At 35.4% G+C, this 13,965-nt stretch overlaps 1 protein-coding gene across 1 annotated transcript in view; it reads right to left on the bottom strand.

The window, feature by feature from the left end:
• Ppfia2 (PTPRF interacting protein alpha 2) overlaps positions 1–13,965 on the bottom strand; it is a 372,354-nt gene that overhangs the window by 16,556 nt on the left and 341,833 nt on the right. Inside the window, exons 25-28 of the mRNA XM_051206391.1 lie at positions 6,816–6,878; positions 5,645–5,674; positions 3,720–3,895; positions 1,271–1,368 (exon numbers count right to left, since the gene is read on the bottom strand). Coding sequence (XP_051062348.1) covers positions 1,271–1,368; positions 3,720–3,895; positions 5,645–5,674; positions 6,816–6,878 — 367 coding nt within the window. The remainder of the gene's footprint in view (positions 1–1,270; positions 1,369–3,719; positions 3,896–5,644; positions 5,675–6,815; positions 6,879–13,965) is intronic.

Below are 13,965 nucleotides of genomic sequence, written 5' to 3'. Positions count from 1 at the left end.
CTCTCTTGCTTCCTGCTTGGGTTGCGGAGAGCATCCGGGTGGCAGGGTGGCGTCTGGCGTCTGTGGAGTGGGAACCAGCTTGCGGTCATCAGTTTCATGTGTAAGTGAATTCTCCCCCAATAAACCTCACCCAATCTATACTGAGTCCACTGAATCTTAATTCCCATGCTTTAGTTCCTGGCTTCTACAGTTGTGGCTGATTTTGCTTTCTGAATATATCACCATGGTGATTCTTGTGGACTTCTTGCTAATTCTCATAAGGGGGTTGCTATAAATGACTGAGTCCACTAAGACACAGAATCTTATCTGAAATACAACTGCTTAGAACCCGTTTGCTTCCCTAATTGTTAGCCACCATGAGGTTACAAGGTCAAGGGATGTGCCCATAGAAGCCTGTGCCATGCTGTGTCAATTTTTAGACTCAAGAACTTGGAGAAGCATCTCTTTTGATATTTTCTTATAGTAACTCAAAAGTAAATACTAGAGTGGTTAATTATTAAATATATTGATTTTGGGATGTATCTGCAGCACAGACTGTCTTTAAATACAGAATGATTGCAACTGTTAGTCTTGAATCATAATGCCATAATCAGTTAAAGTTATTAATGGACTGGTGAATTTCAGAGAGAGGATATTTATAGAATTTTCACATAAATTCCCAATATAATTTTTATAATATTTATGAAAATTTTGTGAGAACTGAAATTAAATTCAAATGTTATAAGCCTAGATGAACATCTATATTAAACAACTAGGTTTTCTTTAACATTTACAAAGAACTAATTGTCCCTAACAAATGAAAGTCTAACGTATTTGCTTTTTAAATCATATTTTATCCTCTATATTAAGGTGAACAGATAATTTGGTATGGTTTTAGTGTCCCCCAGATTTTCCTATGTTGGGTTCTTTTCCCTTAATGATATAATATACTGCTGTTGAAACAACATGTTTTCTGAATTATAATGACAATATTCTTTTAAAAGTTTGAAAAAACGAAAGGTCTACAGAAAGCAGTCTTTAACATGGACAGAATACATAATACAGAGAGCTAAATCTTCTTTCAGAAAGTCTAAAGTATGTCCTCAGAGTGATTAGCCCTATGATGTGGCACTATCCTTTTCTGTGCTATGATTGGGAAAAAAAAGCAATGATAGTTGGATCAAAATGTGTAATACAGTCTGATGACGATTGAGCATCATCTTAGGTTTAAGATTAGAGATGTAAAAACCTCCATAGGAAAGACTTTCGTTACTAAATGAGGACGTGTTACCTTTTATTTCATGTTGGCTTGCTTCTCGTCTTCTCTCTAGTTCTTTTCTATCATAATTCAATCTTTTCAAGCACATAATTCCATATTGTAAACTTGTTCTATTTTTAGAAAGAAGAAATCACATTAAATTGCATCAGCAGTGGAAGAATATTCTGTTATTAATTATGGCCAACTACTTTCTAGCAGAGCCCATTTATCAATTAACACAATAGCACCCTTCAATTAGAAAGGATTACATTTATAATGATCTCAAGAATAAAATGTTTCTAAAACACAGAAAATACTTTAAAAGGATATTCATACTTTTGAAAATAGACATAGATATTCATATTTCCATACATATCCATATGCATACACACATAATCATACATAGTTAACCATAGTTATGCATCTGTCTTCAATTTAGCATTTTCTACAGTACATTTTAGCAAATTAGTGTTTTATTCCTTCTCAAAGAGCTTAATGTCTCTCTTCAAAAGCAGAAATAACTTTATAGGAAATGAGTGCTTCTTTGACTGATGAAAAGTAAGAGTGAACCAAGTAGTAAGGCAAGGTATAAAATATGAACAAGTAGACAACACCACCAGGAAAAGGCAGAGTGTAGGAAAGAACAAGTCAGAGTCTCCTGAGACTCTGTGCAGAGGGGGCTGTGGAAAAGAAAACATCACGGCACTCAGAAGTGTAGGTCGCAAGAAATGTTGGACTACCAGGGCAGCCAAACATTATATATTGTACAGGAGTGAGGATGAATTTTCAGAGATGTGGTGTCATTGAGACACACTATGTAGGGCTGAAATTCAGGCTAGGGATTAGTGGAAAAGTGCAGTCCCAAGTGTGAGAGATCTGAGTATGCCAAGGCAAGACTTGCATTCCATGCATGAAATGCATTCTGGGGGATTTTTCAGAGGAGGAAAGGGTGATAATAAATAGACTTCTTGTTGCCTTTGTTTTGCTTAGTGAAGAATGTCATAGCATGTATGACATAGGGAAATGATGATCCCAGGAGACAGAAAAAAATTAAGGGCTTACAGCCGTAAGCATGAAAACAAAACCCAAAAATGGCCAGAAAGAAGTAATAAAATTAGAATTGGAATAATAGATTGAGTAATATTAGAAATAAAGGCTATAGAATGGTATGATAGGAAAATAAAAGTGCTTCTAGATTTAAAGTAATAATCATTGACAATTATTTTCTGAAAAGCTTAGCAGTAAAACATACTCAGACATGTATATCAGATGGTCTATATTATCTATGTCTATTTATCTATATACATAATATTGTATACATTTCTATATTGTGTATTTTAATAATGTGACACATCTGAAATCCTAGAAAAAAATATGAGCCTATGTATTCCTATATGCATATCTTGAAGCTTTTATCCTCATTATATTTGGAGATAAGACCTTTAGAAGGCAATTTCAGTGATGTCATCAAGTAGATCCTAATCTATTTTTCTAAGAATAAATAATTTGGAAAATCACTGACAGTAGATGTACTTACAGAGGAAAGCCTAAACTAAACATAGACACACAGAGAGAATTGGAGGTCTCCAAACAAAATCTTAACTTTTGCTTCCAGAAACTAGACTGGCTGGCTACCACATAGTATTTTATAAATAGTATAAACTAGACTGGTAGCTGGCTACCACATAGTATTTTATAAATAGTATAATTCATCATAAGCCTGAGCTTGATAAAAGATAAATAATCTGAATAAAAGTTTTGTCACACATTCTCATGTAGATATTCTCTAAGATTTTAAACAAAAAAATTCATTAATAGTTTTTCAAAAAATAATATGCTATTAAAAAAATGAACATCTATGTAAGAACAAAAAGCACAATTATGTCCTTCATGGAAGAGTTTTACCTAGTTTGTCCTCAAGTAACATGGTTTATAATCACACCCCTTTGCAAAGGTTGAAGCCACAAATACCCTGTTATTCATATTTTTTTCTTTTGTTCTTGGATTTTTTTTATTTTATTTTATGTGAATGTTTTGCTAGCATGTGCAAGCCTGATACCCATGAATATCAGAAGAGGGCATCAGATCAGTTAGAACTGGACTTAGTGATGGTTGTGACCCATCATATGGATGCTGGGAATTGAATCTGGGCCTTCTGAAAGAGTAACAAGTGCTCCTAACCATTAACCCATCTTTCTACCCTGTAAGTACATCTCTAATATAAACTAAAAAAATAATTTAAAAAATCCACTCAAGTAAAAACAAAAGTACACACATAAGTGTGAATAGCTTGTATATGTACATATAACATAACCATAGCTCTCCATTAGCAAACTCTTCATATGCTGCCCTAGCTTTTGTTGTGAGCAGATGATACAGACCTTTTGATTGGGAAACATTTATTTCTACTGTCCTTCCAGTTTTGTGCTAGATAGCCACATATTGTTTATGTTTTTACTCTCGTTCTTTTCTGAAAACCTACCGATGGAAACTATCCACCATTTTTAAATGGACACGAAGATCTTTCTTAGTAAGGTGGTCTAACATTCGTGCATCAACCAAGCATTCCATAAAGTAACTTCTGTACTGAGGCAACCCCAGGCTGGGAAGCCATTCGTTTCCAATCCACTCGTGGTTCATATCTCCATAAGCCAGGGTCTGCAGAAAGACAGGACACTGGAATTGTTTTATAGCAGTCAAGTTTCTTAACCAATAAAATGAGATGGTAAATGGAGGATATTAACAATTACTGTAACTGAAATTTCATGATTATGAATATATATAATATGTATTATATACACACATACATATATATACATATAATATATATTGATATGTATTACATACACACACATACATATATATATTTTAGGTTTTTTGAGACAGAGTTTCTCTGTATTGCTTTGGAGCCTGTTCTGGAACTCTCTCTGTAGACCAGGCTGGCTTTGAACTCACAGAGATCCTCCTGCCTCTGCCTCCCGAGTGTTGGGATTAAAGGCTTGTGCCACCAATGCCCAGCAAGAGATAACATTTAACCTGAATGCACAAAGCAAACTTTGAATAATTTGTTAGAACATTTGGCTGTTAAAAACAAAACAAAAAAAAACCTTGTTGTTTATTTTAAAACAATAAACTTTGTCCAAATATATGTCTTGTTAATAGTTAAAAAACAACATATAGGTAGAGAGATGAAGGATGATATGTGTTTTAAGCCTAACAATTCCATACTGGTAAAATTCTTTTATTTCTTTTATTTTTTAAATATTGCACCATTTTCCTCTATCAATGGTCCTTTTGCGATTGTCCCTGTGACACAGCAAACCCTAATGTGAAACAGAAACCTCAGTAAATAAACACCAGTGAGGGTGAAAGACAGCATGATCGCACTTAGTCAGCACTTTGTTTTGGAAAAGATGGTATATTGAGCATCTATTATATCTCTGTATGAAACCTTGACCAGAAATCAGTCAATTTAGCCTATGTGTGTAAAGCAGGCTTCGTCAAAATCTAGGACAGATATGCTAATTTTTTTTGTAAAGTAAGAATTTCCAGGTAAAATCAAAAGTTATATAAACTATCATTACTCAATTCAAGCATCATTCATTTTTGAGGATATTAATTTAAAGGATGGGTGTTATTATTAGGATATTACTTTTAGAGTGTTGTCTACTTAGTGAATAATTGTGCTATGAATTCAGTTCCAATTATACAATGTAAATATAGCAAAAATCAGGAATTTCATTCATAAGAATTATGAAATTGGTTTGTTTCAAAATTTATTATGACCTTTTGCTATAGCATGTTTAAATACAAATCCTTATAAAGGTACCAAATTTTATTTACGTCCTCCATTTATTCTCTTAGTTATCCAACTTGCAGAAATGCTGAAGGAAGTGTGCATTGTTTTCTTTGCACACTTGGGCTCATTTAATATAAACTTCTATCTCCTGTAATCATTTCAATAATGAGGATTGTCTTCATCTTACACTTGCTGTGCTGACACTGCTCCAACCCCCAAACACTACACATAACACATTCAAGAATATGAGGCATTCCTTTATCAAAAGTCTTTTAAGACTTCCACAGAGATATCAATTGTATAATCATATACGCCTTGGTTGCATATATTACACAGTAATATCAGAGAAATTTAAGTTATACATCCATCTTTGGAGGAAGAATGAAAAATTACCCTATTACATATACCAATTATGAAATGGTAATCATCTTGGCTACAAAACATGGTGTATTAATGATGCACCTATAATATTAGGTGTAAAAGTGATTTAGGTATATACAGCAGTCTAATTACTAAGATAAGTGATGCTTTCAAATATTGTGACCTACAGTAGTCTCCTAATTTATGTCGCATATTTTACTATGTCTTAAAGCATATGAGTTTCCTACCTGGGCCCAGCTTCCTTCCTCAGATTCTTTCTGGGTTAGCAGCAGGAAGTGATTAATAAAGCAGGTAAACATAAATTAATTTCAAGTGAATATTGAAACAATTCTACCAGAAGAATAACTGTAATGTTAAGTATCATGACAGAAGCAGACATGTATATACTTAGACCCATTCAATTTCCCAAAGAACACACATTTTAATTAACTCTCATTTAGATATACATAAAACTTACTGGAGTTTATGAGATTTGTAAAAATTTGATCTGGATGTTTTTTATTTTATATAAATGTTCAAATTTAGTGCAAACATAATCATATGTTCCTACATAATAGTGCAGAAAGATTACAGACCTAAATGAGGTGAGGTCTAGAAATTAACGAAGTGGATAACTGTATCTTTCTGTCAAAGCTTAGTAGCAAACATACCCCAAAACAGCCAACCAAGAAAACAGAAGAAAGTATGCTCTAAAAATGCAATTTAGCATGTGACTTTACATTGTCACATTTACACCATTGCGTTCTAGATAATCAAAGTTTTTAATGAAAATCAAAGTACTTTAAAATGAAGTTGCTAGAGGTAAAATACATGGCAAGTCCAACTTTGATCCTTGCCATGAAAAGGGATTCTGTAAAACGTCATATTTTTAAAACAGGTGATTAGAACCCTTGAAGTCATTTCAAACTGAGCTTAAAAAAATTAATTTAACATTGTAATTTTTTTCCTTAGAGGTCTAAATGTGGAATGGTTTCGCCCAAGAAACTATGTAATTACATTAAAAGTGAAGATTCAACGTAAGCTTTTGTACAACTGATTATGTTCGATTGAGTAACATATAGTTCTGTGACCATGCTTAACACCACCAAGAGGTACCAGCTATCATAATTTCCAGTGTCATTAAGTTTTACTAAATTATTACTGTTGGCATATTACAAGCATAGCCCATGGACACTTAGGATTAAAAGCGCATGACAATCTAACACTATTTCATTTTAAATTGTCAAAGAGCCCTACTAAAGGAAATATATAACCAAAGTATCAGTTATATTATTGTGTAAGTATATAAGTATATAACACACCCCATTTCTTTGTTTTTTACTGCATGATTTCTGCCATTTTTTTTCTTTCTACATATAAATACTTTTGTTTGGGTTCAACAGAGCTTTGAAGACTAACCGTTTTTGCTGGAGCTGCAAGATTTTCCATTTCTTCGTGGGTCACCCAGACATTGCCTGAAGGCTAGAGAGGATCCCAATGGAACCAGTATCATCCACGGAGGAGGAACAGGGCAGAGAGAAAGGAGACACCTCTGTCAGTCAACATCATTTTACACACATCACTCCAGCTCTACACATGCATTGTGAGTCTACAGCCTGGAAGCCTTTTTTCATTTACTCAAGGGACCAATTGGACAGGAACATGCTGTGATGCTCATATTTGCAATAGTTCTTTGGCTACTAAACAAAAAAGTGCTTTGGTAAAAACTTCAAGTTCCAAGAGAATGCTATCGCCAAGTTCATTTTTGAAAAAATGGCAAGCTAACTATAAAATAATATAACTGTGCTCTTTTATTTCTAATGTCGTGACCCAATATATTAGTTGTTTATCAAGGGAATTTCATTCACAAGCTCTTATTCAGCAAATTGGCCATCAAAGAAAAGCTGGAGATCCCATAGACTGTTTGGAAAACAGCGTGATCGTTGCCAGGGGTTTGTTTGATTGATTGTTTTTATTTGATTGTTTTCTTCCCTGCACTTTTGGAGAGGAAAATGACTTAACACATTATTTTGAGATACATTGGCTTAGTAAAAGATGATGTTTTTGCAGCCTCATCAATACTGTCACATTCCCAAACACTCAGTTGTATCTTATCACACCGTTGCTGGTTGTTTCAATGTGAAATGTCACCTGTGGGCTTGTGTGTTTGTTTGAACGCCTACTCTCCAAACAGAGACAAATTTGAGGAAGGTTGTGGAATTTTTAGGAGGTAGAACTTCCTTGGTAGACTGAGTCACTGTGGCCAGAACTTCATGTTCACTTTCATGTACATGTGCTTCCTGGGTGTGGACATGGCTTCCTCAGCACAGTGGCCTTAATCCCTCTGAAAGTGTAAGACAGAGTAAATCCTTCCTCTTTTAACTTGCTTTGTCAGCACTTGAACGGTAACTAAGATACCACTGTAATATGTTTTTCCTGTTTGTGCATAATAAGCAATTGCCCCAGTGCCATGTCCATACCATGTCAGAGAAACACAGAATAAAACTGAATTTTCTCTATAGTGGCCTAATCTTTTCAGAAGTTCCTCTTTTCTAGCCGAAGAATCTTGTTATTAGGTCGACACACTAAATAAACAAGAATTTGAATTAAAAATCTACTTATTAACATAGGGATCATAATGATGGGAGATGTCATTCTGTAAATATGTTTCTCATATTGGTTAATGAATAAAACACTGTTGGCCAATAGAAAATCAAGATAGGTGGGACTAGGAGACAAAGAGGATTCCAGAAGTAGTAGGGAGGAGTTAGCATGTAGAGACTTGAAAGAACAGAGGTCCCAGCCCTCTCTCCAGTAAGATGAGACCACCTGGAAATACTTAGATCTAATAGAAATGGCTTAATATTTAAGACAGAGCTAGCCGATAAGAAACTAGTACCTGGCCAACAGAATTATATCTAATACAGCATCTCTGTGTGTTATTTGGGGCTGGTGTGGCTGTGGGACCAGACCGGCGGGGGAAAAACTACCATAACATCATAATATTATTTAAGGTTCCTTCCACTACACATCAAATTTCACATTTTTTTTCCAGGAAATCTATATGCCAAGTTCTTCATGTCATGAAACTTGCTAGTTTATTGTTTTGGAAGGAACAGCAAAGGCAATATACACATATCACAAGGTACTCCAGGGATTTTCTACACTTCACCTAATATTATGTTTGACTTTAATTATGAATAATGAACAATGTATTTTGACATGATTTTAGAAGCAATTACATGGGATATAAAATGAGTGTTGTTTCAGATGAAAGAAGTCTCATAAATTGTGTATTAGTGAATCATACATGCTATTCTCCTATGTATATTCTATTTAATAATATGCACAAGCACAATTCTATAACAAAGATTTGTATAGGGAAGGTTCACAATTATAAATCAGGAATGTTAAGAGGGCTAAATATCGTAATACACTTAACTGTTTCAGAATTTAGATATAGGCAATTTTCCCTATGAAAATGAAACATACACTTATGAAACAGATTTTCAATACAAGAGACACTCATAACATTGAATGTCTCATTAATGCTGATACATGCAGCTTCTCCATTGATTGCGACTCCAAATAATGATGGTATTACTCTTCCCATAAGGGCTTTGACCAGTATTATCTCTTAGTGGAACAAAACTGTTCCACAGGTTTTCTGTAATTCTGTACTGGGAGGTATGCAAAGTATTCTGAGATTGGTAAGACTCTAGAAGCTATGGTTTGTGTAATAATCTTCACTTACAAAATAAGCATAATTCCAGGCAATTTGTGAACATGTGATGTGATGGCCAAGCTTTCAGGAGCTGCACGTTAAGAAGTTCCATTTCACGTGAAGGTTTCCTTTTCTAAAATGTGTTTTTCTTGTTTTCTCTTGTGTGTATGAGATGGAGTGTGTGTGAGTGCAGTGTAGGCCCATATTTTCAGTGTCTACACAGGTGGGCAAGTGTAAGATGAAGGTGCTGGTTATCTTTCTCCATTCCTTTGTGTCCGGATACTGTGAGGCACACGACTTCCCTGAACATGAGGCTTGAGCCTTCTTGGCATGGTTGGAGGTAAGCAAGTTCCCATGATTCTCCCCTCCGTGACCGTGGGAAGAGGTTAAACATGTGTAGGATTCCTGGTTCAAATGTGAGTGCTTGGATCATGATACTTGAACTCCTGATTACACAGTGAGCACACTTAAACACTGATACATCTCTCCAGCCCATGATATATATTTTTGTAGACCATTTGAGGGGGTTATAATTTTGTGAAATAAACCATGAAATAGCTTTTCTACAGTCCACTCAGGTAAAGGGTGGTTGGCGCTTGGGCTTTTGGTGTTTGTTTGTTGACATTATCTCACTCTAAGTATTCTAGGCTGTCCTTGAACTCACAGAGCTCACCTGCCTCTGTCTCCTGAGTCCATTAAATGCATGGACTACCATTCCAGAATAGCTGAGGTTTTAATGGGTTTATTCAGATAATTTACTCTATATCCTGTAAGCAAATTAACCAATTTACTTTCTTCCCAGTAGCTTTAGAGGATACAGTTCTCATGTAAGTGTCAGTTAGTGGTTCAAGTCTTCAGAGAGGAGCAGGACAGCTCATCTAGGAGGTTACGAACAACCGAAAGAATCTTGGGCCTTGAAAACAAGACCGAAGAACATACCAATACTGGTTTGAACAAGAATAAGGACAAATATCAAAGAAGCTGGGGCTTTCTGAGAAGCTTACTATCACAGCAGTTAATGCTCAGTTCCTAAATATAGGTGATCTTTTGTTGAGGAATATTAGTTTCAGGTGTGTGACTTTTGTTTACGCTGCATTTGTTTAACTCTGTGAAGCTGGCTTACTGTGCCTGTCTAAAACACCTGATGGGCCTAATAAAGAGCTGAACAGTTAAAACCCAGGCAAGGAGCAAGGAGAGGTGAGGCTGGAAGGCAGAGAGGATAAAATAGAGGCAAAAAACAAAGAACAGGAGGAGGATATCAGGGGACAGCCATCCAGCCACCTAGACAATCATGGAGAATGGAGGAAAATAAGACATACAGAAGTAATAAACATAAAAACCCAGAGGACAAAGGTATAAGGGTTAATTTAAGATAAGAAAGCTGGCTAGAAACAAGCCAAGCTAAGGCTGGGCACTCATAACTAATAAGCCTCTGTGTATGATTTACTTGGGAGCCAAAAGAGTAAAACATTACAGCAGCAAGCCTTATTAGTGGATGGTGTCATCTAGCAGGGGACTAATGATATGCTACGTGCATGGTGGACATTGGTGGTGCATGCCTTAGTCCCAGCACTCAGGAAGGAGGCAGAGGCAGGCAGATCTCTGTTAGTTCCAGGCCTGCCTGGTCTAAAGAGCAAGAGCGAGTTCCAGGACAGGCTCCAAATCACTAAAGAGAAACCCTGTCTGGAAAAACAAAACAAAACAAACCAAACAAACAAAAAAGTAAACAAAACAAAAGGATCCCAAGCCCTAGTGCATTCCAGGTTACTGTGCTGGAAATTTGAATTCTTGTATTGCCACTTCTCAGTAATTGCCCTGGAATGATGGCAAAACAATGAGCCATCAAATTCTTTGTGTCTGAGGAAGAACTAAAAGTACGTACTTCATCCTGGAAAAATAGTAAAAGTTTAAATCACAACACAAGAACAGACTAAGATGAGGAGGTAAAGATATCCCATGATGCTAAATTTAAGGAAATGTTCATTTTCAGAGTTATGGGGAGGCACGTTTGGTACCTGATGAGGCATGCCTCCTTAAACTCCATGCTCTCCTTGGCTTATTTCCCCCTTTAGGAGAGGAAGGGATAGAATACTTACAAACTATTACTAAGTGAGAGTTGGGTAGGAATTTCTTAAAGGTTGTTACCAATTCTAGTCCTTACCTAATTAAGTCATCCAGGAAAAAGCTATGGCAGCAAAATAAATATTTCATTATCTTAAAGAATAACTCATACGAGTGAATCAGGATAAATAATTAATACTCCGGCTTTCAAAATTATAAGAAGTCAACCAGCCAGATCTCAGAATATTTCTACATCTCATCTTGCTCAAAGTAAATTTTGTTATCAGCTTGATGTATTGTTCACTTTATAGGTGAATTACAAAGTAAAGCAACTTAAAATGAACTAATCAAATCTTCTAGAATGGGGGTTGGAGAGATGGTTCAGAGATTAAGAGCACTGGCTGCTCTTCCAGAGGTCCTATGTTCAATTCCCAGCAACCACATGGTTGCTCACAACCATTCCTAATGGGATTTGGTGCCCTCTTCTGGCCAGCTGGCATACATGCAGGCAGATCACTTACAGGAAAGAAATTCTGCAAATATCTTAAAATGATGTGTCTGTTTGTGGGCACATCTGTGTGCAGGCAGCATGTAGGTCTGTACAAATGCATGTGGAAGACAATGTCGTGTGCCTCACCTCCATATTACCTACTTTTTATTCAACCAAACCCATATGTCAGTGATTTGGATTACTCTCTCCCTAGCTCCTGGTTTAGCTTAGAATACAATTTTTATGCGAGAGTTTTGTTTTATAAAAGCAAATGGCATTTGCATTATAAATGGGTGAATGCTTTCACGAAGATGGAGTATAAGGTAGAAAGTAAATGCAGAAGAGTGATTTTAAAAGAAACACAATTGTGCCTACCATGTGCATTTTGCAGCAGTGGATTACTTAAAGCATACAATACAAGCCCTATGATGAAAGAACTGTAAACCATTAGTAGAAAGGCAACCCGCCCTTTAATTCAACAGAAACACAGAAGAGTTTCTGAAATGCTCCCACAACTACTGGAAAATGCTAAACCATTAAGTTTACCAGGACTTTAAAAAGTTTAAGCATGAGCAACAAGATAACTGGTGGGTAAGGCAGGACGAATGGCAACACAATCTGCCACTTCATGGTGTGAAGAAAATAAATTGTCCATATGTAATTAAATATTGCTGAGGACATACACACATTTTGTGCAGTAATATATGTACATATTTTACACATACTAAAATTACTAAATGTTTAGTGGTAGTGATGTTTATATTTTATGTCATTTCTAAAATGAAGAGATGAAAGTATTAATTTATATTTTAATACTTGAAGAATATATTTATGCCATATTACTAATTTTGAAGGGGAATCACAAAGCAATGTGTATTATAATAAGAGAAAATGACAAACAAGTCCCTATTAAAAATTTAACGAAAAGTTAGTACTAATTTTTCCAGTAAGATTTAGCATTAAAAAGATTATTATTTTTCATATTCTGCTTCTGTTTCACATGTAGGAATTAAACACTGCACTTACTATTCATGTCTTCCTTACTGTATTTTTTTTTTTGTTTTGTTTTTGGGAACTCAGAGCCATGTATAGTTTACATCCTCTGTATACCTGGGAAGCATGTCCTATGCAATAACTATGTGTGTGTGTGCGCACGCGCACGTGCACGTGTATGCATGCTTGTATTATGTAGTGGTGCACATATTTATATAGATGTGCAAATAGAAGCCATATTTGTCTTTAGGTGTGTCTCTTGATGGTATTCCACTTAATTGAGGTAGGGTCTCTTGCCAAACTATGAACTCAGAGGTTCAGATAGCTTCCCTCCTTCCCTCCGATCTTTGATCCCAGTATAGGGCTTACAGGTGTACCAAAATCTCACCCAGTGTTGGTATTTTCCCTGGGAATCTAAGGTTCTTTGCTCAAGCTCACATGGCCAGAACTTTATCCACTGAAACGCCGTTCAGCTCTGCAATGGTTATGTTTTAGGTTATGTTTAGAATAATTGCAATATACTTGATGATAATTTTAAAGCCTGGAGCAAACATTGGTATTATTCTTGTTTGGTCTAGTCAAAGATGAGGCGTTAAGAAAAGAAATATTTTTACAAAGACCTTTAAGTGTACACAAAATGTTAATGCACGGTAGGAAAGAAACCAAGGTTTTAGAGTATTTTACAGAAAGCTTTATAGAGAACATTAAGTGAAAGGTGTGTTGGGGAGGTCTCGTGACCTTCAAGTAGGAAAAATGTTCTGAGGGAAACAACAAAATAACTAACCTGCAGCTAGATTCTAAGGATCTCTTGCATTCCTCATTTTCATCTGCTTTTAAGACAACTCAGTGTAGTTTTATTTTTAATCTCTAATTTAACTTGCTTCAGGGTAAACATCCCAGGGGAAAATGTTCTTTTTCCAAAACATTTTCCACTAGGAAAGGGATTTGACTTTCTAACTTTAAGAAATGAGACAGTATATCCTATTTTTTAAACCGGGAAGTTGGAAGTCTGTTCTGATTTTTGCAGGATTTGAAAATATAAAATGTTTCTTATTGCATTTACTTTTGGGAGAAGAGAATTCTCTATAAGCAAGTTACAATGCTATTTCCTCTGTTGTAAACACTCATAAAAATCTCCAAGTCTGAATTTGGCTTAAAGTACTAACTATTTTAATGACCTCAAATATTACCATAAGTATATTCTAAGTTACCTTTAGCTGGATTGTATTAGCTATTAGCAGAGTACATTCTTATCTATTTAAAATAACATTGTAGTAGAAATTACTTATATATTTCTTACA

Source organism: Phodopus roborovskii, unplaced genomic scaffold, assembly GCF_943737965.1.
Source record: "Phodopus roborovskii unplaced genomic scaffold, PHOROB, whole genome shotgun sequence".
In the NCBI taxonomy this organism is placed as follows: domain Eukaryota; kingdom Metazoa; phylum Chordata; class Mammalia; order Rodentia; family Cricetidae; genus Phodopus; species Phodopus roborovskii.
The sequence above is the reverse complement of the archived record's forward strand: the minus strand, read 5'-3'. Positions and strand labels throughout refer to the sequence as shown.